Genomic DNA, 23,589 nt, shown 5'->3' with positions numbered 1-23,589 from the left:
GAAGGTTTGACACTCCCATGGCCGCACCATGTTGCTTACCTCTTGCTGAATACATGCACATTGTAGCTTCTGCAGCTGCAGTTTTCGTCACGCTACACTAACTAATTAGACTACAAGCTCACGCTGTAGGTACCACTGTAGGAACAGCTAATAGGAGCAGAAAAATTCCTTGTGCACTCGCTTACCTGACAACCTAATTAGAGAAAATTCTCCCAGCTGACAACGGGACAGAGACAGAGAGTGAAAATAACAGGGAGGGGTTGATCGCAGCACTCGATACATTAATCATGCATGCCTGGGTTTTTTGGGCCACCAGCTTGGAGACCGTAGGGATGAGATGACTGCCTCTCTGTCTTCCCTAACAGCTATGGGTGCTACAGGGAGATGGATGTTCTGGACCTTGTGTGTGTGTTTCACCGCTCAGGAGAACAGTGAGTAGGCCTGTCTTAAGAAAAGATTGAATTATTGCTGCTTTAGTACACTGCAGCAGCTTCGAGTGTTTGAAGGATTTGCAAAGTTTCACGAATGTTTGCTGCGACTCTGTGATTCTTTGCACGGATATTGCTAAGGCAGAAGGTTCCTTCTCTAGTGTAAAAGGAGACGTGACATAAATAACCTAAAACCTTATGAGTATTTAGAAAGAAGCATTTAAGCTTTTCCAGACAGAAATGTAAGACTGTGGGCGACCTCTTGATGCATGCGTGGACTGTTCGCTGTATACACATGCACAAATTCATCAAATGAGATGATATTTATTTAGTACGAGCTACAGGGGCTTTATTCATGTTAGTGCCGTTATTAATCAACTGCCTCTAAAGCGTGACCTTTTAATATTAATACAATACAGTATGTTTGACATTTTGAGTCTTAATGAAAGTCTCTCTTGAGGCCAGCATTTTCAGAACTTGTGATCTACGTAAAAACAACAAGAGAAATGACCAAACACATCCTAGTGAAGTGGCCTGTTGTTCTTCTCGTCCTGTGACGGATCTGGCTGAACCTCAGAGCTGTCAAGTTTAATTAACGACGACTGTGCTCGCTCAATTCCCACGCACACAAAAGGGCCCGGGGATGGCAGAGAGGAGGAGGGAGGAGGTTCATTATTGCAGTAATGAAGGGGAGAGTGAGGCCTGGTGCTGTCTGCACGTCAGCAGAAAAACAGCAGATGGGTGACGATAAAACAAGAAGAAATACCTGTGTGATGTCATAGGTAATGCTCGTCTCATTTGAATCTTTTCCCCCCTCCTAGCTGCGCTCAGGGTAACCATGAGAGAATCCAGTCTGGAGGTGGCTCGAGGGGATTTTGTCGTCCTGCCCTGCTCCTTCTACACCTCCGCCTCCAACCACCTCTCCAGACTCAACATCATCTGGACGCTGACTCCCTTCTCCAGTCCAGAGGCCCCGATACAGGTGTGGCAATACATCTGTCAGGGTGATGCCTTGCAATTGCATATTTTAGCATGGCTGTAGCTCATGGGGTGGAGCAGGCGATCTGCTAATTAGAGGCTTGGCGGTTAGGTTCCCTGGCTGCTCCCGTCTGCATGCCAAAGTATCCGTGGGCAAGATACTGAAGAGAAATGTCTTCACACACAAAGAACAACCCTGTAGTGCGTCACATAGAAAGCACTTGAGAATGAGGCATGTTGTATAAAGCCTTTTGAGTGTTCAGGTAGAAAGGTGCTATATAAGTTCCAGTCCATTTATATTCTCTACATATCCTGTTGTGTTCGAGTAACGTTTGTTTTAAATCAGTTTATTTCAAACGTAAGGCACAGGGGCCAGAAGTGGCCCGGTAAACACTCCAATCTGGCCCCCTGGACGGCTTTGGAAAATGTGAAACAGGGAATAAGTTTTACAGCTTTTCCTTCTGGCAAAGGTCTTCCCAGTGACCATTCATACTGCACCACACACACACACCAAATCCAAATTTTAAAAAAGGACATTTTCTGTGAATTAACAAAAACTTTGTTTCATTGTTACAGGACAAACTGTGAAATGAGCTTCCAGAACTTTTTCTGCCCATTTTCTACAATTTAAACCTAAAACATCGATCTGACTGATTTTTTTTTTTCACTTACTGCAGCAGCATTTCTTTATTGGGTAGAAAAACTGAGGCGTACCATTAAAACTGCAGTTATTTTCTTATATATCCCCAGGATTAAACGTGTAGCTAAACATCTTTACACTTAAGATCAAAGTGTTTGTGGCCCACAATGTAAATGGACTTTGACATCCTTGTTTTAATTGATTTCCAGGTGATTGTGTACGATCACGGGCAGGTGATTGAAGACCCCTCCCTCATTGGCAGGGTGGGTTTCACAGGTAAAATGTAAGATGATCCTCTTTTCATAGATGAAACTTGATACTGAAGACAGACAAAAACATTATTTCATGTGCTCCTTGTGCAGGTCTTCCTTTGAGTGCAGATATCATGCTAAACGACACACGGGTCTCAGATGCTGGTATTTACCGCTGCATGGTTAACAACCCACCGGAGATTACAGATCCCGGCATCGGAGAGCTGGTGCTCAGTGTTCTGGGTAAGTTATTGAGAGTTGAGCAGCTGGCAGAAGCACTCGCACATTATGACCATTTACCAAAGCAGGAATTGGTGATCCATTTGTCTTTTTTTTTTCTCTGTGATTCTGACTATGATATTTGTTGTTTTCCAAACCAAATCTGCCAAAACTGCTGTGGATTTATTTGTAGTGCAAATACCGAGGAGCCAAACAGGTTAGGTTAATTAAAACATTTGTAGCCCTGCCGACAGCAATCGTGGTGCTGCTGGTGAGTCTGTTTTTTAGTTCAGACTCACACAATTTTCTAGATACAATCATGCGGCCGAGGGGAGGTTTCCTAATGACTTTGGTGGCTCTGTGACTTTTCCTCCAATGAACAACCTGCTGGGAAGATTTCTATAATATTTGGCAACACACATTCACACAGCTCTTAGGGTGAATTCTGCTATCTTAGTTGATAAACCGAGTTTGTCTCTGGTGTGAATCGGCTGATAAAGACATAATGTTGTTCAGTGCTTTGGTTGAAGCAGAGTGCATCCAATAAAGGAAAAATATTTTGAAACCTTATCAGATCTCATAATTTTGACAGAGAATTGCACAATCCCTGAAGGTTAAAACTGATTTGGGAGAGCTGCTATAACGTGAGTGTAATGTGATAAAAGGTTTGTCTAAAGTAAATCCAGCAGTTCCCATGCTTTTGGGACAAAGGACGCATAATCTGAATAGAGGTGAAGCATATGCTTAGAAGCACTTTTGTTCTTGGAAGTCAAAATTTCAGCTCATCTCAAATTTTTGAGTTATGAGCCTTAATTTGCTCAAACTTCTAAGTCAAATTTTTAAGATAACTCAAACCTTTGAGACAATAACCTGAAATTCTGACCTATAAATAGCAACATTTTTTTTTCAGTGGCAGAAATAAGCTTCTGCAGAGCAGAGCCAGGCAGAGCATAATGAAGCATGAGCATGTTCTGTTGTTACAGCAACATTACTTGTTGTAACAATAAAACAAGACTATTTTAAACTGTGTTGTCACATGTTGATATGACAACACAGTTGACCACAACCCCCCAAAATACACACCATTAACTTTAGCTGTAATACAGATAAAAAGCACAGATAATGTGAAATTTGGAATGCTATCCCAGAGGCATACATTGATAAATCCATTTATACAAGAGAGTTTAAATGTTATTGAGTCAGCGGTTTACCAGATAGTTAAATTTTTACAGACCATCTTTCAGCTTTGCTTCTAAAAGCCACCGGCTTAAAAGTTCAAATGTGTGTCGTCTCGGTTTGTATCACATCTTTTAAGAAATTCATCTGTGGGTCATCTATAGTGCCGCCTTCGCTGCCTGTGTGCCAGTGGGATGGAGACATCAATATGGGAGGAAGTGTCAGGCTGTCCTGCTTGGTGGCAGAGGGCATCCCCACTCCAGAGATCCGCTGGGATAAACTGAATCCAGATGAAATCTCCCTTCCCATCAACATGGAGAGTCAGTTACACACACACACACGGATATGTATTAAACTTAAAGCACCCCTTGAGCTGAATCAAAATAATCTTGTGTGCAGATCGTTATTTAGATCTTAAAGTCCAAAAAGAGTCAACTAAATGACCCTAAAATGACGCACAATAAATGTTTGAATTTAATAGTGCAAGTGAAATATGATGGATATTATAATTGACTCCATTATAGCGCAATAAGGCTTCCGGCTATGACAAGCAGATTTAGTGCCTATTAAAAAGTATTTAACCACTTGGTGGCTTTTTCACTTAAGGCAAAAACACGCACACATGGGTCTGCTATAGAAAAAAAAGGAAGGCGTATTAAAGTCATAAGTGTTTTAAAATGAAAGTGTATTTAGGACTGTTTAAATGGAAGAGAAATTTAGTATTGCACTTCTTAGAAAAACAAAATCGACTATTTAAAGAAAGGATGGACTGAATTGGAGCATCATTAGCAAATATAACTTTAACTTTAGTCTCCAGTGTATGGGATAAGCTTTTTATTTCAGTTTTTCCCCACAGAAATAATTATGTCACTCAGCATGAGACCTGTGGCTAAAACACGAGTTTTACCAGATGTGGTACAAAAGAGCTTTTATCAAAGATCTTTGATTTAAAAAGAAAAAAAGAAAAAAAGCTTTTCTATATAGACACTTGAGTGGAAAGAAATGTCATCATCATGAAGGTTATTCTCCCACTAATGCATATCATTAACTCCTGCTTTGTGTTTTGTCCTGTTTGCTGTCTGGTGGTTTCCAAATGCTCACTTTCACTCACTCCCTCACTGGTTGGAGCAGATGGCTTCTCCTCCCTGAGCCTGGTTCTGCTGGAGGTCTCTTCCTATTAATAGGGAGCTCTTCTTACCCATTAGACTGCTGGGCTTCTCTCCCCAATACTGTAGGGTTTTTTCTTTAAATGTAAACTTCCTTGAGATAACTTTTGTTGTAAACAGGTGTTATATAAACCGAATTAAAGTGAATTTAATAACATAAAGTAGTCAAATGCTCTTTAAAAAGAGCACTGATGTGTTCTTGCTTATTTTCTCTCAGGTTAAATACTCATACATGACACACGCTTTAGATATTAGCGTTCACACATGTGCAGGTGATCCTAAATGCTCTAAATTATTGTTTTTTGACAGTTTTTTCTACTCTTAGGAGGATATGATAAATATGACTACCTCGCAGCCACAGGTACTCGGTATAGTGGCCCCAACCCACCAGCTTGTCAGATCTTTTGCTTCTGATGGGCACCCAATCAGGAGAAGGTTTCTTTGAAGTAGTGCGGAGATCCTCAAAGAGAGGGAAGCTCAGTTTGTCCTCTTCAGATGGTGGATGAAATAAAGCCATTTATAGGATCAATAAGGATTGTTTTGAAACATGAATAATGCAAAGAGTTCAAGCTTAAAAATACATATTCCTGGAAATAAGCTTAATACTCCACTTAAAAATAATTAAAGGAATACCTAGAAACACAACTGATCTCATTGGGGGGAAAAAATCCTGCCGGATATCTATATTGATGTGGACCGGGTAACAGAAGAAAGGATGCCACCTTGTTTGATGGAAATGAAAATTATTAACCTACAGAAGACTAAATTCAAAGACAAATTCAAAGGGATCTCCTCCCAGATCTGGACCACGGCATCACTGAGCTCTGGACTGTCTGAACTGCACCCTGGCAGTGTCGGATGGACTGAAACATAAAGTCCCAGAGGTGTTCTATTGGAGCCAGTCAATGATATCAATACCTTAATTCTCCAGAAACTGTCTGCATTTTCTCACCACGTGAAGTCGGGTTATTGTCAAACACCACAAGGAACCCAGGACCCACTGCACCAGCGTAGAGTCTGACAATCCAAGGATTTCATCCTGATATCTAATGGGTCAGGGTGCCGTTGCCTAGATGATCAGATCCTGGTACTGCTGATGGTTTAAGGACCTTCTACGGCCCTGTCCTGCTCTCCTAGAGTAACTGCCTGTCTCCTCCATGCTCTTGAGACTGTGCTGGGAGACACAGCAAACCTTCTGTCAATGGCACATAGTTATGTGTTATCCTGGAGCAGTTGGCCCTGACCCTAGGGGTGAGTATTTCCTAATACTCACCCCAGCTTGTCTGACACCACCAACCACTACTGAAAACAGTCAGAAAAAATGAGAAGGACAAAAATGGCAGAGTCCTCCACCATGTAAAACCATTCCTGTCTTGGTGGTTGTCTTATTGTTGGCCTTCAATGCCCCTGTTGTTATTGTCATTAACAGCAAAGCAGCTGAAACCGATTAACAACCCCCTCTGATACTTAACTCACCACATCTATATCCCAGAAAGTTTAACTGCCTTAACGCTATATTCTGATTAAAAAGTGTTCCTTTCTAATTTTTTAGCCATTATATAATGCTGGAAGTTTAATATATATTAAGCATGAGATTTGTAAGACAGCGCACTCACCGTCATACTCGTCTTCCTCTCTCTAAGGTGAACTATCGGGCTCTGTTCAAATTGTCAACGTGTCCTCTCAGACCTCCGGCCTGTACCGATGTTCCGCCACTAACACCCTGGGAACAGAGAACTGCTACATCAACTTATCCATCTACAGCAGTAAGATCCTCTTTGTTCACCCATAACCCTCTGCCAGAGTTTTTATGCCCTGTGATAAAACGTTCTTGTATTTCTGCCCAGCCCCAGACAGTCCCTCTGGTGTACTGCAGGGTGTGCTGCTGACCTTGTCTATGTGCCTGCTGTTGCTGGCTTTGCTGGTGCTCGTTCTGTGGCTCCATCACACAGGGCAGGATGGGAGGTTGAGGAAGGGGAGAGGAGACAAGGATGAGTTTTATAACGAGATACGGTACACGCCGTCCCTGATGAAACGCTCTTTTGTTTGATTTCTCAAAGACTTTCGGGACTTTTTAATGTATCCATGTAAAAGATGTCTGCAGCCCAGACCAGTGTTCCCTGAATGTTACTCCACAGCTGTAAAGCATCAGAAACTTTGAAATAAAAGTGGAATAAATGTTCTGAAAGGTGTGATAGCAATGCGTCTCATTTATGCTCATTTCCTCCAAACCAGCTTTTAAAGGTAACCATCAATGATCCCCTCAGCTTTAACCAAAGACAAAAAACTGCACTCAAAGTCAAGTCACCATCTTTCATGTAAGTTTTCCCTGTTTTTGGTCATAATTCTGAGCTAAGCTCTTACCTGGCTTCTGCTTCACATGGACCTCGCGAACAAGAGTGGAATCATCTAACTTCTCAATAAAACAAATACCTACATTTCCCTGAAAGCATCAGGCGAGAACATTTATGCACATTATCAGAGTCGATAAATTTAGGTTGCCAGTGGGAAATGTCATTGGGTTTTCAATCCAACTCCTCCTTGTAAATCTCTTGAGAAAACCAAGCATTTTCCTTGGACGCGAGGTTGAACTGTTCAGTGTAAGAGGACAGTGACACTGCTTTTAGAGCATTTTTTTGGCTTTTGAATATTTTCAGCAGCCACACACTGGCCACTTTATTAGGTATGCCTCACTAGTATTGGGTTGGGATCCTTTTACCTTCAGTGCTGCCTCAAATCAGAAGGTGCTGGAAACATTCCTCAGAGATTTTGGTTGATGGTGACATTACATCAGCACATAATTCCAGCAGATTTGTTGGCTGCATATCCACGATGTGAATCTCCTGTTTCACCACATGCCAAAGGTGTGCCACTGGATTGAGATCTGGTGACTGTGGCAGCTGTTTGAGTACAGTGCCATAGTGCTGGAAGCACTGTGGTCAAAAAGGGATGAGCACGCTCCGCAGCAATGCTTAATTGGTACCAAGTGTGCAAGAAAATATCCCCCACACCCCTCCACCACCATGCTGAACATGATGCTATCATGTTGTTTACACCAAATCCATTTTTCCTTGGAGACATTTGTGTTAACGAGAAGTTAAACAGATTACCCGATGAAGTGGACAGGTGAGCGTACAGTTTAATTAAACCCGAGTGCCCGCTCAGTGGTGCTGTTTTTACTGTAGCACAAGGCTTTAAGCTGCTAGGACAAAGATTGAAAATCCTACAGACAAAAACAACAGCAAAAAACAGACCAACAGGACAAATGCCAGAAAATAAAAATCACACAGCAGTTAATTTGCAAACAAAGACAAAAACCTTTAATTTAAATAGGAGGGGAAAAAAAAAATCACATAAAAAAAAGAAACTGTACAGAACATTTAACATCGACTTAAAGTTCTTAAATAAAAGACCCCGCCCCTCCAAAAGTAACTAAAAATAACAAAACTATAACAAAGTGGGATGGTGTATGATACATTTTTGTGCAAAAGAAGTATGAACCAATTCTTCCCAAACTGCACATCTTGATGTGGAGAGGGCGCCTCTCTCCACTCAGGTGTCTTTCTACAGGTAAACACGAGAGTCCCTCCCCTAAACATCAGCATAGTGTCTTTGATGTAAAAAGACCCCCCCCCCCAAAAAAAAAAAAATCTAATAATAAAATAGATTTATATTTTAAATATATTTATATAACAAACATGCTGTACAGAACGTCAGAGATTAAGAAATCCCTTTTTTTGGACACTCACATCTGTCTGTCAACTTGTGCTTCCCCGACTCCAACTAAAAGGCAAAAAAAAAGCAAAACTGAACAAAAGTCGAGCTCCCCATCGTTTAGAAGTAAAATAAATGAAAAAAGAAAAACAGAAAACAGCACTGATCAGAAAAGTCTGTTTTTCCTGAGTTGTGGGAGTTTCTAATGCAGTTTAAGATGGAAGCTGACACACTTTTACCTGTTTCTTCACAGCCACTCGAGAAAAAAAAAGGAGAAAAAACCCCAAAAAACTAAGGGCTGCTCAAAAGATTAAAAGAAAGAGAGGGGGGGGGGGAGGAGGCTGCTGAGCTTTATCTTCTAAAAAGCTTAAAATGGCTAGATGGGGAAGGGGGGGGACACTGCGAAGAAAAAAAAAAAATTGCCTTTAACAGCATGCAGAACATCTCTTAAAAAGAGGGACTAAAAGGGAGCATCTATTGTAAGTCTTCCTGCAGAAGCAGTCAGTTCCTTTCCCAGTATACACCCTGAGAACACTGGCCTCCATCCAACTTTCCAGCAGGGAAGGGGAAAAAAAACAAAAACAAAAAAAACCCCCAAAACCCAAACAAATCATTTATGAGGAAAAAGCAGCATATGGCGATTCATGCTATGGCACGAGGTCGTTTAAGAATTCTTCACCCAGTGCGAAGAGCCGGAAACCGTCGGGGACAAAGCCAGTGGACCCGGGGAAACTTCTGGGGCTAAAATTTTTTGACAGAACTGCAAGTTTTTCTTTTATTTTTTGTTTTATGAAACTCTCCCGTTTTCTGCTTTTCACAGTGGTAAAAAAAAATAAAAATAAAGGCGTGGGAAAAGAAACAAACTTAAAGCGATTTCAGGAACACTTCCAGTTATGTTCCACACTTAAAAATAACCAAAAAGAGCCGTTGGTGAGATGGTGCAAACGTGACGACACCAAACAAACTGAGGGGAGGGGGCGGGAGGGTAGACAGAAGGCAGATTTCCAACTCAATATATCAACACACCATATAGACAAACCCCGTTAAAGACATCTGTAAGACATTATCAAATAAATATTCCACCTTTGCTTTCAGTATTTATTCAGCTTTTGTTTATTTCCAACTAAAACGCTGGATTTAACTGTTGTAGAAACAGCAGTAGTAGTGGGTATTATAGTAGTAGTAGCAGGAGATGCAGAAGCAGTAGTATAGTAACAGAAAGGCCCAGACTGCAGGCAAAGAGCACACTGGGGATACACTGATGTATCAGCCAATCACATGGTCAGTTAACCAGTGGCTAATGGTTGTCGGTAGTGTCACATCAACAGCATGATGGAGGAGGAGGACTTAAAATAGTTTCATAATGAAGACGTCTTTTGTTTCCCTGGTGCAAAAGGAGGATAAGTAACTTAAAAAACAAAAGAAAAACAAGCAGCTAAAAATATATATGGGTATCAGACAAACTGTTATTTTAGACATCAGTGCATCCCTAGCAAACACAGCTCTCCTCACAAAGCAGCCTGGACCCCGGCTATTCAGAAAGCCATGAGCTGATTGGATCTGATCAGGGAGGACATTAGTGATCAGTAATCCAAAGAAAACAAACTCAGTGCACATTTGACACCGAGGGATTCGTGAAGATTCAAGTAAAAAACAAAAAATAGAAGACATTCCACTCACCAAAGCAAAAAAAAAAAAAGAGGATTAAAAAAAAAAGTTCCTTACACTCCCAGCTTGTGAATTTGTGATCAACACAATTTTTCACAGATTTGACTCGTCCTCTGTTTGATCCTGATTAATGGAAACCAGCTCTGTCTGAAGTTCTCCAGGTTGCTAGTCAGATACAGGACTCCACGATGTCCAAGCCTACATACGCTGTAAACTAGCAGTAAAAGCACCACATGTCAGCTGGGCTGGAAGGGAGTTTGTTTTTTGTTTGGGGGGGTGGGGGTGTTCCCTGAAACTTGCTCCAAGACAGAACTGTTGATATAGTCAGGCACCTCTGCAGGAAAATGGGCCAGAGTACAAGAATAATGTTTTCTTGTTTTATTTTCTTCTTCTTCCTCATATAATATGTGTATTTGTGCAGGGGAAAAGAAGTGGAGGCTCCTGAAATTAGCCAATATGTCATGTGAAATATTGTTTGATGCACAACTGTCCGGCGAGGATGGTTACATGTGGGGGGAAAACAAAAACAAGGCTTATTGTGGTCTCCACGTGTCCTTTAGTTGCACGTACAGCAATGTACTCGTCCTTTTTCTTTTTCTGGATTTATTATGAGGCCCCCCAAACAAACAGAAAAAACCTAATGCTGCTGCAGACGTCAAGTTAGAGATTGTCCTCTAGTCTCCAGTATAGAAAAATAAACAATCCTCAAGCAAAATATCCCTTATAATTTGCACTGGCCTGTCTGGCCTGTCATTACTTTTACAACCAAATGGTTGGCTGTAGAGACAGCGAGTGCTCAGTCAGGAAAAGAAAAAAATGTAAAATTAAAAATGAGTACATCATCAGGTCTTACGAGTTGTGATGAAAGCTGACTTTGGAATAAACAGGTTGGCTAAAATGATTTCATGGTCTGACGTGCATCAGCTCAGCATGCTATGTTTAGCTCTCTCTTGACTAACAAGAAGAGTGATGTGTATATTCCCAGATCCACGCTTGATTCAAAGTGCCATCAGAGGACTTCCAAACTGTGGCTGCGCTGAGTTAGTTCAACAACAGTTCATGGAATGAGTCCCAAAGGCTGGAATGAGTCCGGACTGGACCGGTCCACATTCAACTGCGGTGTGCTTTCACTGTAGAAACTGTCAATAGTGCAGACTCAGCGCAGGTGATCAAGTAAAGGCAGCTCTGTGGATTCCTCTCTGGGAGTGGGAGGGTCCGGGGATGGATCTGTCGTCTGAGTGGCTCCCAGTGGATCTTGCGTTAGACCGGCCTCTTGTAGGGATGCAGGAGGAGCAGGCTGAAAGAGACAGATTGATAATAAGAAGACGATTAAGTGCGTTTATCAACAGCACGACCAACAAGGCAGGCAAAGAAAAGCCCACTGCTTCATATTCACAGCTGAACAAAACAAAATGATTCAACGTGCTGTCAAAATCTGTATCATCGAGGTCCAAACAAAAGCAAATCAAGTCATTCGCACAGGCACAGGTACAAAAAGGACGTCCCACTGAGCAATCTGGATCATGATCTGAGAAAGCATGCCATATTTATAAACCACTTCCTGTTTGAATTACTGAACAACAACAAGCCACTCACTGCATATGTGCATCTGTTCAAATGAGCTTAATGCAATATCTCAGTAGGTGTGACTATCGTCTGCTGTCTGCTTACCGTCTACTGTAAAGACATCATGTAGGCAGAAATATAACTAAAGATTTACTTCATTACTGATCAATCTATCAGTTCTGTTGTCTCAGAACTCCTCAGACATTTGGTCTGTTAAAATATCCCCAAACACTCTAAAAAAATGCCCTGAGTGGGTTTGAAGAGACATTAAAATATTTTAAGGAACAATTTTTGGGGGTTAACATAAGCAAGACTCAAATCTAGGAAGCAGTAACCATAGAAACACAGCATATTCTTCTTAAGCTCCTCTTTTCCATTTTGTCCATGTGCCTGATTATTTACTTTAGCATATTGCGAATACTCAGTTGTAAGCAACTCTACAAAAAACACTGATCTGATAAAACAGAATGGTCTGAGTGGATTTACTAACAACAGGAGGGCTATATCTATCTGCTACCCCTGGGAAAAATTTTCAGAAATCACAATATCTCTTTCCACTGCTATGCGGATGATATCCAAGTCTATTTCCCTCTGGATTTGGATCTCCAATCCCCGCTATTGCCGTTGCTTAACTGCCTGTGTGATGTCAGAGACTGGCTATTTCATAACTCGCTTACCCTCAATGAAAACAAAACAGAAATTATCGTCTTTGGTAGCCATATGCCGTTGAAACAGCTATCGGGGACCTTAGGTTCTTATGCCAGCCATCTATCGTCTACTGTCAGAAATCTGGGAGTAGTGCTGGACAGTTCCCTCAAATTAGATAAGCAAGTGGCTGCAGTGGTAAAAACCAGCTTCTACCAACTACGCCAAATTTCGAAGGCAATGCCTTACCTACGACACAAGGACCTTGAAAGGCTCATTCATGCTTTCATAACCTCTAGACTGGACTATTGTAATTCTCTTTACTTAGGCCTCCAACTCTCCCTCATCCAACGCCTACAATTAGTCCAGAATGCCGCAGCACGCCTTTTAAGCGGCACTAGAAGACAGGATCATATCACTCCTATTCTAGCTAACCTCCATTGGCTTCCTGTCAAGTACCGTATTGTTTTTAAAATTCTTCTATACACTTTTAAAATCTTAAATAACTTGGCACCCAGTTATTTGATTGACCTTCTTAATTTATATATCCCTACAAGGGCACTCAGATCCTCTAATCAGGGGCTCCTAATGCAACCAATGTCTCGACTAAAGACGAAGGGGGATCGTGCCTTTGCTTTTGCTGCACCAAAACTGTGGAACAGCCTGCCGGTTGATGTCCGTGCGTCGGAAACTATTCAATCTTTCAAATCACGGTTAAAAACCCATTTGTTTAAGCTTGCCTTTCAAACTACTTAGCTTAATTTCTTCCCGGTTCATGCTTGTTGCAATAGTACCATCCTATAACTGTATTTTTGTTGTTGATTGTTTTCTTTTGCTGTAAACCTGCAAGTATGGCTCGTCTGTGAAGCACTTTGTTGTACCTGTGACTTTTAAATGTGCTATAGAAATAAAATTGAAATTGAAATTGAATTTGCTGGATTTGTTTGATTAATAGAGAAAGAGTCAGGTGATTTATGCATCAGAGTGTACTGACTGAGCGTGAGTATCTGTATTTCTGGATCTTTTTAAAGAACTGAACAACTATGGACAGTCTCCTTACCTGTGTGCGTATGGTCTGTAATGGTGCTCCTTCCCCCTCCGTTGAAGCTGGTCCATTAAAGCCCTTCCTCCCTGAAAAACTCCACTTGCTAAAGTGGCTCTCATAGTGTAGTCCGCTGCCCGGGCCAAGGCCAGCCCGCTGGCCCGTTCTGTGCCCCGAGCTCTCCAGGAGACTTGCTGGGCAGAAGCGCTCTGGGCCTGGCAGAGGTGGAGGAGCCACTGAGCTGCTGAAGGAGAGCTGAGAGCTGGACAGCTGCTGGCCCAGGAGACCCTGGATGGAGGATGTACGCTGTAGGGATGAGAGAAGTCCTGCCTCCATTCTGCCCTCTGACTGGCTGAGCAGAGCTAATGGGAGAGGCTGAGGGTGGTGATGCCAGCTCTGGGTTGGACCAACAGGGTTGTCTGTGCCTGAAGTGTAAGAAAAAAAAGCACTTTTAACTCCTAAAAATAAAATACTTGCAATACATTTCATCTTCATGTGACCATAACAAGCTAACAAAAACACCTCCATTTCTGTTTCGGTTCTTACCCATCGAGGGCTGGACAGTGGTGATGTGTGGCTGTGGAAGGCTGGAGGCTGGTGTACTCTGGGTGGTGTGAACAGCTGGGTTGGTGGAGATGGAGGTGGAGCCGCCTCCACAGTCTGAGTCTTCTATGTTCCCCCCGCTGTTGCAGCCAGCCCCGCACCCTTTCTGTAACCTGCAGGGAGACATATGTTACAGTTATGTTTACTCTCTCTTAAAGCTCATGTGTACATTTATTTAAGCAAAGAATTTGCACCTGTCCCAGCTGCTGATGAGCCAGGTGTAAATGTTGTGTGGGCTGACTGGTCCTCCCCACACAGAGCGGAGCTGGCTGTGTTCCCCAGCATAAGAGGTTGTGAGGGGGGACACGTAAATGGGGTAGCCGATGGGCTGGTCGCACGAGGAGTTAATCATATTCCTCAGTGCTTGTTTGGCATTTTGAATGCTTCCTCGTTCGGGGTTACGGTTGCGCAGGAAAACCAGCTCCTGCTGCTGCCCCGCCCACAACCCACGCACACACTCTCTGTTCACCTATGGAGGGCAGAAAAAAGAGAGATGAGGATCTGACAATCCAGGCATGTGATGAGTCAGAGACAACAAGACAAAAAAAGAAGAAGTGCTAAACGTAACAAGCTGCGACCTTGATAACTCTGAAGCTGAGGAATCTCTTGTTAAGCATGATGATCTTGTACTCGTCACTGCCGTCATCCATGATGTGGCGCAGTGCTAGGAGTGAAGGCATGTTTGCTAGAATAGCGCTTCGCCACACGGGGTCACCCTCGTGTGATATCAACATCTTTTCCTCATTGGCAGTGATGGCGTCAAACAGGACCATAGGATCCTCGTACTCATCTGGAGATGTAAAGTGATCCTGAAAGAAACACAGATTATACAAACAGTCTCACTTCAGTATCAAAAAAAAGAGTAAATATTGGCACTCCAGCACTAGTTTTCTTCTCTGGTACCTGGTGCAGTTTGAGTGACATCCGCACTCCTGGTGCTACGACCCGATTCAGCAGGTCCATATCCGCAAACACCCACTCGTCACGAGGAGATGTGATGCGGAAGTCTCCCTTGAAGAGTGCATGAAGGCCATAGAGAAACGGTTCCAAGCTGTCAAACAAACAAAACAACAATAAATCTGCCATATTCTTAGCATATATATGCATGGCATCAGCAACAGTGACAGACATGGTTGTGCGGCCTGGTGAACTTACCTTGCTGACATGCTGTGTGAGGCCGTGCCCAAGGCTCTTCTTCCCAGGATACAGAGGCCAAAACAGAGGTTGACAAGTGGAGAATCTCTTTCGCAAGTCACCGGCTAAAACACAGTGAAGCACAAATAAATTGTGCAATGTTGTACATTTAATGCCTTCTGTATTTCTGTTATTAAACATTTCACTTGTTTGTAATGATGAAAAAAGTATCCTAATGACAGACATAAAGTGGAAGACAACAAATGTCATTTAGAAAAATGCGACCAAATAGCATCTTCTTGTGCACATGAAAGCAAGATATACTTGATCCGTTATGATCAAAATATGTGTAGCATAAGGGAAAAAGCACTACAAATGCAACCCACGCATGTGACGTTATAGTTTAAATGTTGTGGAGGAGTCTTACTGTCTGGCGCCTGCTGTTGCAGTACTGAATCCAGTCCAGGTAAACCATGCAGAATGAGGACGGGGTGATGCCGGACGCTCTGTGATCATAGTCCTCGTCAATGTTCAGGTTGAAGGTGGGGTCACTGTCTACGTAGTTTGATCCGAGACAAGGTCGTAAAGCCTCCTGAATTGTTTCATTGGTCAGCCACTCTTCCAGCTTAGAAGATCGACTCACATAGTAGATGATGCTCTATTGGACACAACAAATACATAATCCAAAATACTAGTCACGCTAGGAAAACATTTTTGTAGACAGCTTTAAATCCACATCAAGGATTACAAGTATGTGCATATTTTAGCTTCATATCTTAGCTTCTAAATTTCTATGACTTGCTCTTCATCACAGAAGTAAAACAGCCTCGAGTCAACTAAAGTAAACAAAACCAACTGCAATAAAACGCAAAAAGCATGATGTGAGAACAGAGTAAAAACAGCTCCTCAACATTGGCTCACCTTGACGTAGTATGTGATGAGGATCTTACGAAGGTCAAATACTTGCAACATGGAGGCGGCATTGTTGTCGCTGATGCTGTAGCCTTCGAGCACGTACTTTGTAGCAGCCACCTCCCAGGCCAGCCAGCGCTGTCCAAAGGCAGCATTGAATGACAACATGTGAGGCAGGTGACCTGGTTCACAGCAGCAGCAGCCTTCATCCTCCTCCACCCCCTCTGTGATTGCTTCTACCTCCCTCTGCTGACAGTAGGTACCTGGAAAGATGTGAAACATAAGGATTAGCTGCTCTATTAAAGGGCTCCAACAGATGACACTGACACAATCTGCCTGGAAAACACAACTTCAAAAAAATATATATCTGCATAATGTGTTTAAAACTTTTATGGACAGAGTTTCTGCGTGTGTTGTAATTGGCTGACGGTTTTGGCTTGAGTGGCCTCAGGATCTCGTCTTTGTTCTTGGTTTGTTTGGCTTCGTCAGCCTGTGACCTCCAGCTTGGGCTAAGGCAGTTTGCAGCTGCGAGGAAAATTAGCACCTCCAAGTCTGAGGTCCAACGGGTGTCTTCACTCAATTCAATTTTATTCATACTGCGCCAAATCAGAACAACAGTTATCTAAAGGCGCTTTATACTCTAAGGTAAAGACTGTACAATGACACGAAGGAGATCCTCCACATCTGGGATGAGTTGCTGCTCTAAGTGGAGGAGTTTAAGTATCTCTGGGTCTTATTCATGAGTCAGGAGGAGCGGAGCAAGAGATTGACAGAGTGGCACAGTATCTGTACTGGATGCTGCACTGGTCTGTTGTGGTAGAGGTATCAATTATCTCTAGCTACTCCAGCTCCCATACGGTCACAAGCTCTGGGTAGTGACTGAAAGAACAAGATCATTGATACAAGTGGTGGAAATTAGCTTCTCTGAAGGGTGACTGCTCTCTCCCACAGTGATAAGGTGATAGAGTTCAGAAAAGAGCCACTAACTCCTCCACATTTGAGGTAGTTTGATGGATCTGACTAGAATGCCTCCTACATGAGGTGTTCTGGGGCATGTCCTACTGAGAGGCAGCCCTGGGGCAAACCCAGTACACCCTGGAGAGATTATAGCTCTCCATTAATTCGGAAACGCCTCAGTTTCTGCCCAGATGAGCTGTAGGAGATCGCTGGGGAAAGGAAAATGTTGATATCTCTGCTTAGACTGCCACCCCTTGCAGAAAATGAACTTTGATAAAATCAGAAAAAGTATCTTGTGTTAAAAGGTGACCTTTTTTGTTTTCTAAAATTACGCTGGTAAGAGGTGCTGTACATAGGTTTCATGTCAACACATGAGACTCTTCAGCTAATTTGGACTGACTTTAATGAGTTTTAAAATCAATAAAATCTTGGTGAGGTTTTTAAGAGTCACCAAATTAGGCTAACATGTGTCACACGGGGTATAACCAATAAGAGATGTTATGCTTATTTAAGGCTAAACACCACCTAATTATTTGATGTGGTGTCCAAATGCCAATAGGTCTCCAATAGGTCAAAGCATTTCTGAGATACGACAAATCCAGTGACAGTGTGATCATATTCTTTAAACGCTTTAAAAGCTGTGTGCATAAAGAGAGCTCCAATCACTCATTCACTGGTCGTGACAGAGTCAGACATTATAATGAAACTTGGTGAAATGACTGTCAAAGTCAGAGTGTCAAATTTAATAATCTTTTACCCTACAGCTCTAGCAGCTGTCACAGACTCCAGCAGGAGAGAAACAAGAGGAACGATATGATTAAGAACAGGTAGAAACACTTCACTGCCCACACATTCAATGCTTGGCCTTGAATAATTTTACTCAGCTAAAAAATAAAAAAAGATTAAACTTAACCAAAAAAATAATCTGTTTTAAGGTCGTATCATTATAGATCATAAAGCCCCGCTTTGCCAAGTGACAACCTCTTCAGAGGCTGACGCACAACTTTTTTTTTTGAATCCTCAATGACCTTAAAATAAACCAACAGATGTGAAACTGATCTCTTTTAAGAATAAAAATATGCTGTAAGAACTTAAACACAAAGTAATCTTCAAAATATGAAGGTGAAGTGGCTTTAGACGACTTTTCAATCTCTCCCCCTCATTCCTCTGCAATCAAGCCTTCATTTTCCACGGAGATTTCATACTTAATGGCAGACATAATTGCACAGGGTACGAATTTCATCGTCAATCGTGTAATTTTTCTATCGGCATGAAATAATGTGACGACATTTACATTTATTTAACATTTACTTTATGACAAGTTAAATCGAGAAACTTCTACGTCTGCTGCCACCTAAAGCTTTATATTCCAGGGAAACTAGTGCCATCAGAAACCTCTTTTTAACTACTGATTAAGCTACAGCACCACATCCCCATAATAAGTACTTTTTCACAACATTTGACTGATGTCCACGTCACAACAAGATGGTAAACAACTAAAAACTACATTACTATTTTATGAGCTCTAAACATCGCATGCTGCTGACCTCTGAACTCTAGACCCCTCAGCTGGAAGGTCACAAGGCCGTTGCCGATTTCGATGATGTGGACCAGAGCGTTGAGGTAGTCTGACGCGAGGATGAAGCAGTCGCCCGTGCTGTAGTTCCCCCAGCGGCCGAGCAGTAAGTCTCCACAGAGGCTGTGCTGCAGAGAGCGGGTCAGGTGCTCGTAGAAAATAGAGTTCAAATTGTTGTCATCAGCACCTTAATGATAAAAACAAAACAGACTGTCACCTTCATTTCAGAACAAAAATCGGTAAGCATCGACAGGAGGGAACACTGTGGCATACCTGGGTTGCGGTCTAACTGGGTGGCAAGTCTAGTATTGGAATGATCGACCCTCTTGGTGCTGTAAACAGGACAAATTAGGATTAAAACCAAATAGATTTAATTTATATTAAGAGTGTAAGATATACAGTTTCACACTTGCAAAGGTTATTTAACCAAACACATACTTGTAGTCGCGCTCCCAGAATTTAACGGGCCTGGTGTATGAGGTGACAAATACAGCACTGCCAAGGACAGGATTGAGAGGTGTGGAGAAGATGGCAGAAAAGACAGCTTGGACAAAAAGAACAGCAGAGTCTGAAATAGCAAGAGTTAAGGACATGTCACCAAAACCCCCAAAGCAAAACAAAAATCTCCACTGAATAACTTCACTGACACTTAAGACTATCAAAACAAAGAATACAGCACAAAATAACAATAACCTCTGTGCAGTAATGCAAAACAATTCAATAATCTTGCAACATAAAATACCTTTGTCACATCTTAAAGCTACAATTTGCCATCTTATACTCTATCAACCTTAAATTTGGCACTGGTGTATTCCTACTATCACAAAATCAAGCTGAATAAGGATACGGGGCACAGCAAAGGGCTGAGCAAAGGCATGAAAGGCTGAGCCCCAAGTGATCTGCCAGGGGGCAATGTAGGTCAGCACGAAACGCAGCTTGTACAGCAGGTCCCACATCTGAAAACATTCAAACATTCATCATTATCAACTCTCACACACATGCGCATGTAAAAATAGTATTCATATTTGCTACAGAAATAAGACGATTAAGACTATTTGTGTGCAGGAAGCTGTTTCTAAAGTAGAACAAAATCATTTGTGACGAAAGAATGCTACAAATATGAAATTTTTCTAACCTTGCTGAAGAGAATGGACATGAAGTAGTAATCGATTAAGAAGGTCTCTGAGAAGTGTGGATAGTCGTAGTGGAAGAAGAGTGTGGTGAAGCACAGTGTGACGTACTGCTGCGATGGGGTACAGAAGGACGAACGCAGCAGCTTCATTCCAGCTACCGAGATAAAGAAAGCTCGGCTACTGGAGGGTTCGAGGAAGGGGGGGGGGGGGGGGGGGGAAGAAGAAAAAAATCAACATATGCTAACATATGGTTACAACAACAGAGTAAGAAATGAAATGATTATTCAACAACAGGTGCTAGTGATTGCGTGTACGTGCTACAGTTTAACCCCTTTCTTTAGAGTTTGCAGAGAGGTGTGCATAATTTTACAGTGATGTGAAAAGAAAGGTTTTCGCAACACTTTATACAGAAAAACTAAATCCACCTTTAATTCCTAGAGAATTACAGTGGGGCAAAAAAGTATTTAGTCAGCCACCGATTGTGCAAGTTCCCCCACCTAAAATGATGACAGAGGTCAGTAATTTGCACCAGAGGTACACTTCAACTGTGAGAGACAGAATGTGAAAAAAAAATCCATGAATCCACATGGTAGGATTTGTAAAGAATTTATTCGTAAATTAGGGTGGAAAATAAGTATTTGGTCAATAACAAAAATACAACTCAATACTTTGTAACATAACCTTTGTTGGCAATAACAGAGGTCAAACGTTTACTATGGGTCTTTACCAGGTTTGCACACACAGTAGCTGGTATTTTGGCCCATTCCTCCATGCAGATCTTCTCGAGAGCAGTGATGTTTTGGGGCTGTCGCCGAGCAACACGGACTTTCAACTCCCGCCACAGATTTTCTATGGGGTTGAGGTCTGGAGACTGGCTAGGCCACTCCAGGACTTTCAAATGCTTCTTACGGAGCCACTCCTTTGTTGCCCGGGCGGTGTGTTTTGGATCATTGTCATGTTGGAAGACCCAGCCTCGTTTCATCTTCAAAGTTCTCACTGATGGAAGGAGGTTTTGGCTCAAAATCTCACGATACATGGCCCCATTCATTCTGTCCTTAACACGGATCAGTCGTCCTGTCCCCTTGGCAGAAAAACAGCCCCATAGCATGATGTTTCCACCCCCATGCTTCACAGTAGGTATGGTGTTCTTGGGATGCAACTCAGTATTCTTCTTCCTCCAAACACAACGAGTTGAGTTTATACCAAAAAGTTCTACTTTGGTTTCATCTGACCACATGACATTCTCCCAATCCTCTGCTGTATCATCCATGTGCTCTCTGGCAAACTTCAGACGGGCCTGGACATGCACTGGCTTCAGCAGCGGAACACGTCTGGCACTGCGGGATTTGATTCCCTGCCGTTGTAGTGTGTTACTGATGGTGACCTTTGTTACTTTGGTCCCAGCTCTCTGCAGGTCATTCACCAGGTCCCCCCGTGTGGTTCTGGGATCTTTGCTCACCGTTCTCATGATCATTTTGACCCCACGGGATGAGATCTTGCGTGGAGCCCCAGATCGAGGGAGGTTATCAGTGGTCTTGTATGTCTTCCATTTTCTGATGATTGCTCCCACAGTTGATTTTTTCACACCAAGCTGCTTGCCTATTGTAGATTCAATCTTCCCAGTCTGGTGCAGGTCTTTAATACTTTTCCTGGTGTCCTTCGAAAGCTCTTTGGTCTTGGCCATGGCGGAGTTTGGAGTCTGACTGTTTGAGGCTGTGGACAGGTGTCTTTTATACAGATGATGAGTTCAAACAGGTGCCATTCATACAGGTAACGAGTGGGGGACAGAAAAGCTTCTTACAGAAGACGTTACAGGTCTGTGAGAGCCAGAGATTTTCCTTGTTTGAGGTGACCAAATACTTATTTTCCACCCTGATTTACGAATAAATTCTTTACAAATCCTACCATGTGGATTCATGGATTTTTTTTTCACATTCTGTCTCTCACAGTTGAAGTGTACCTCTGGTGCAAATTACTGACCTCTGTCATCATTTTAAGTGGGGGAACTTGCACAATCGGTGGCTGACTAAATGCTTTTTTGCCCCACTGTAAGAGTGTAAGTAGCAGCAAGTTGCTGCTAATAAAAAGTTCATTAAGTGAGCATCAGCCAGTGTGTCCTTAGCCAAAAGTGAGTTGGTGCAACAGAACAATAATTCCACTCACAGCAGCAAATCTACACAAAATGTGTGAAAATTAAAAAAATTAAGATGCTGCAATGGCCCCAAAAAAGTCCAGACATTAACCTAACTGAAATGCTGTGGTGGGACCTTAATGGAGCTGTGCACAAAGAAAAGTGCACAAAACTGAATGAACTGAAGCTTTAAAAGCTACTGAATCATCACAGTTTTTTACACGACTGCAAAGACTGCTGTAAAAATCTTCACTGTGGTTCTCACACTCATTTTTTGAAAATGACGAAAACAAACTACTACTTCTTCAAAGAAAAGAAAATCACAGGTAACATACAATATACTACTACACTGTTTAATGAAATAAAACCTGACAAATTTCTCTTGATGTTCACATTTTTAAAATCACCCGTTTCAAGAGTTCAATTCAATTCGAATGGATGTATATAGTGCCAAATCACAACAACTGTCCCCACAAGAAACTTTATACTGTAGGGAAAGGGGGTACAATATTAGAGAAAACACCAACTATCAAAAGACCAGAAGAAAAAAAAAAAAATCAGGCTCAGGGAGGGGCAGCTGCCACCACTGGTTGGGGATGATGGGAAAAAGAAGACAGCAGAGGGAGATGGGACATAAGGCACACATGGGAGAGTTCAACACATCCAGCAGACAGCACATGTTCACAGGGAGCAGAGATAAAGAAAAGTATAACAGTATAACATTTAAAATATTAACAGAACCAGGACGAGGAAATGCTTACTAGATGTCCAGCTCTTTGTGATTCTGGCCCACTGTTCGAGCTTCGGTGGTCAGGGAGTTCAGCACTACAGCTGGGTAGATAAAATATTTCTCCACACACTGAAGCCATGCGTACAGCTTCTCAAACCACATCAACTGAGCAGCATCTGGGTCAAACAGAAAGAAAAAAAAAAAATGTTACAAATGTGGAGTAATTCACAAACTGCAGATATCCCACCACAGCTGTGAAGAAAAAGAAAAGTGAAGTTTTAAAAGAGGTTCAATACACTAATTAGCCACAACAATAAAACCACTGACAGATGACATGAATAAAACTGATCTGATCATCACTGCAGGATTGTGAGATCAGTGTTACTCACTTGGGATTCATGTGGATGTTTCTGGGTTGTAACGATACTCCCAGAAACACCCATCCTCCTCCAGCAGGCTTGTATGCTCTACCACACTGCAAAAATGCTTAGAAATTGCCTGAAGAATTCAATAAAGAGACCAGGCCTGCCCACTAAATTTCAAAAATCAAGCCTAAACTGGCCCACAGGAACTATCACTGTCACCATCTCAGTGCCAGACACCCCAAGGCTCCAATGTCCATGTTCTGATGAATCAGAGCTATTCTAGTAGCACAAGGAGAATCTATTCAATATTAAGCAGATGCTTTTAAAGTTGTGGCTGACTAGCACTATTAAAAACATTGCAAAAATTGTCTGTAAAATATTTAAAGATAAACTCAAGAAGACATGACAGTAATTTGATCATTTTAAACAACTTCTAACACAAAAATCTTGAGATAAAATAACTGATTTATTTTTAGTGTTGAGTGTATATATTACTTAATATATATTACTTAATTAATCAATGATATTCAAATCATATTCAAAATATGCAGCTGA

The 23,589-nt window shown here is 42.0% G+C and overlaps 2 protein-coding genes across 3 annotated transcripts in view; one reads left to right on the top strand and one right to left on the bottom strand.

Moving 5' to 3' along the window:
* The first annotated feature begins 286 nt into the window (after positions 1 to 286).
* LOC146565666 (immunoglobulin superfamily member 11) lies at positions 287 to 7,068 on the top strand. The gene is made up of 7 exons (XM_085288983.1): positions 287 to 431; positions 1,250 to 1,410; positions 2,256 to 2,322; positions 2,409 to 2,540; positions 3,857 to 4,012; positions 6,502 to 6,624; positions 6,706 to 7,068. The coding sequence occupies exons 1-7, from the start codon at positions 338 to 340 to the stop codon at positions 6,906 to 6,908; spliced, it is 936 nt and encodes a 311-aa protein (XP_085145109.1). The 5' UTR covers positions 287 to 337; the 3' UTR covers positions 6,909 to 7,068.
* Positions 7,069 to 8,151: 1,083 nt separating this feature from the next.
* LOC146565665 (pecanex-like protein 3) overlaps positions 8,152 to 23,589 on the bottom strand; it is a 33,171-nt gene continuing 17,733 nt past the window's right edge. For both annotated transcript variants that reach the window (XM_085288981.1, XM_085288980.1), the window contains exons 22-36: positions 22,701 to 22,845; positions 19,811 to 19,988; positions 19,523 to 19,631; positions 19,114 to 19,243; positions 18,949 to 19,007; positions 18,647 to 18,862; positions 16,152 to 16,405; positions 15,658 to 15,888; positions 15,252 to 15,355; positions 15,000 to 15,147; positions 14,675 to 14,905; positions 14,291 to 14,565; positions 14,040 to 14,209; positions 13,512 to 13,918; positions 8,152 to 11,537 (exon numbers count right to left, since the gene is read on the bottom strand). In XM_085288981.1, the coding sequence (XP_085145107.1) occupies positions 11,397 to 11,537; positions 13,512 to 13,918; positions 14,040 to 14,209; positions 14,291 to 14,565; positions 14,675 to 14,905; positions 15,000 to 15,147; positions 15,252 to 15,355; positions 15,658 to 15,888; positions 16,152 to 16,405; positions 18,647 to 18,862; positions 18,949 to 19,007; positions 19,114 to 19,243; positions 19,523 to 19,631; positions 19,811 to 19,988; positions 22,701 to 22,845 (2,798 nt within the window). In that variant the 3' untranslated portion in view covers positions 8,152 to 11,396. The remainder of the gene's footprint in view (positions 11,538 to 13,511; positions 13,919 to 14,039; positions 14,210 to 14,290; positions 14,566 to 14,674; positions 14,906 to 14,999; positions 15,148 to 15,251; positions 15,356 to 15,657; positions 15,889 to 16,151; positions 16,406 to 18,646; positions 18,863 to 18,948; positions 19,008 to 19,113; positions 19,244 to 19,522; positions 19,632 to 19,810; positions 19,989 to 22,700; positions 22,846 to 23,589) is intronic.

The sequence above is a fragment of the Mchenga conophoros genome, linkage group LG10, assembly GCF_057382185.1.
Source record: "Mchenga conophoros isolate Kocher_MC1m ecotype Shallow Benthic linkage group LG10, M_conophoros_male_GT1.1, whole genome shotgun sequence".
Classification (NCBI taxonomy): domain Eukaryota; kingdom Metazoa; phylum Chordata; class Actinopteri; order Cichliformes; family Cichlidae; genus Mchenga; species Mchenga conophoros.
Note: the sequence above shows the minus strand (reverse complement) of the source record. Positions and strands in the feature narration are given on the sequence as shown.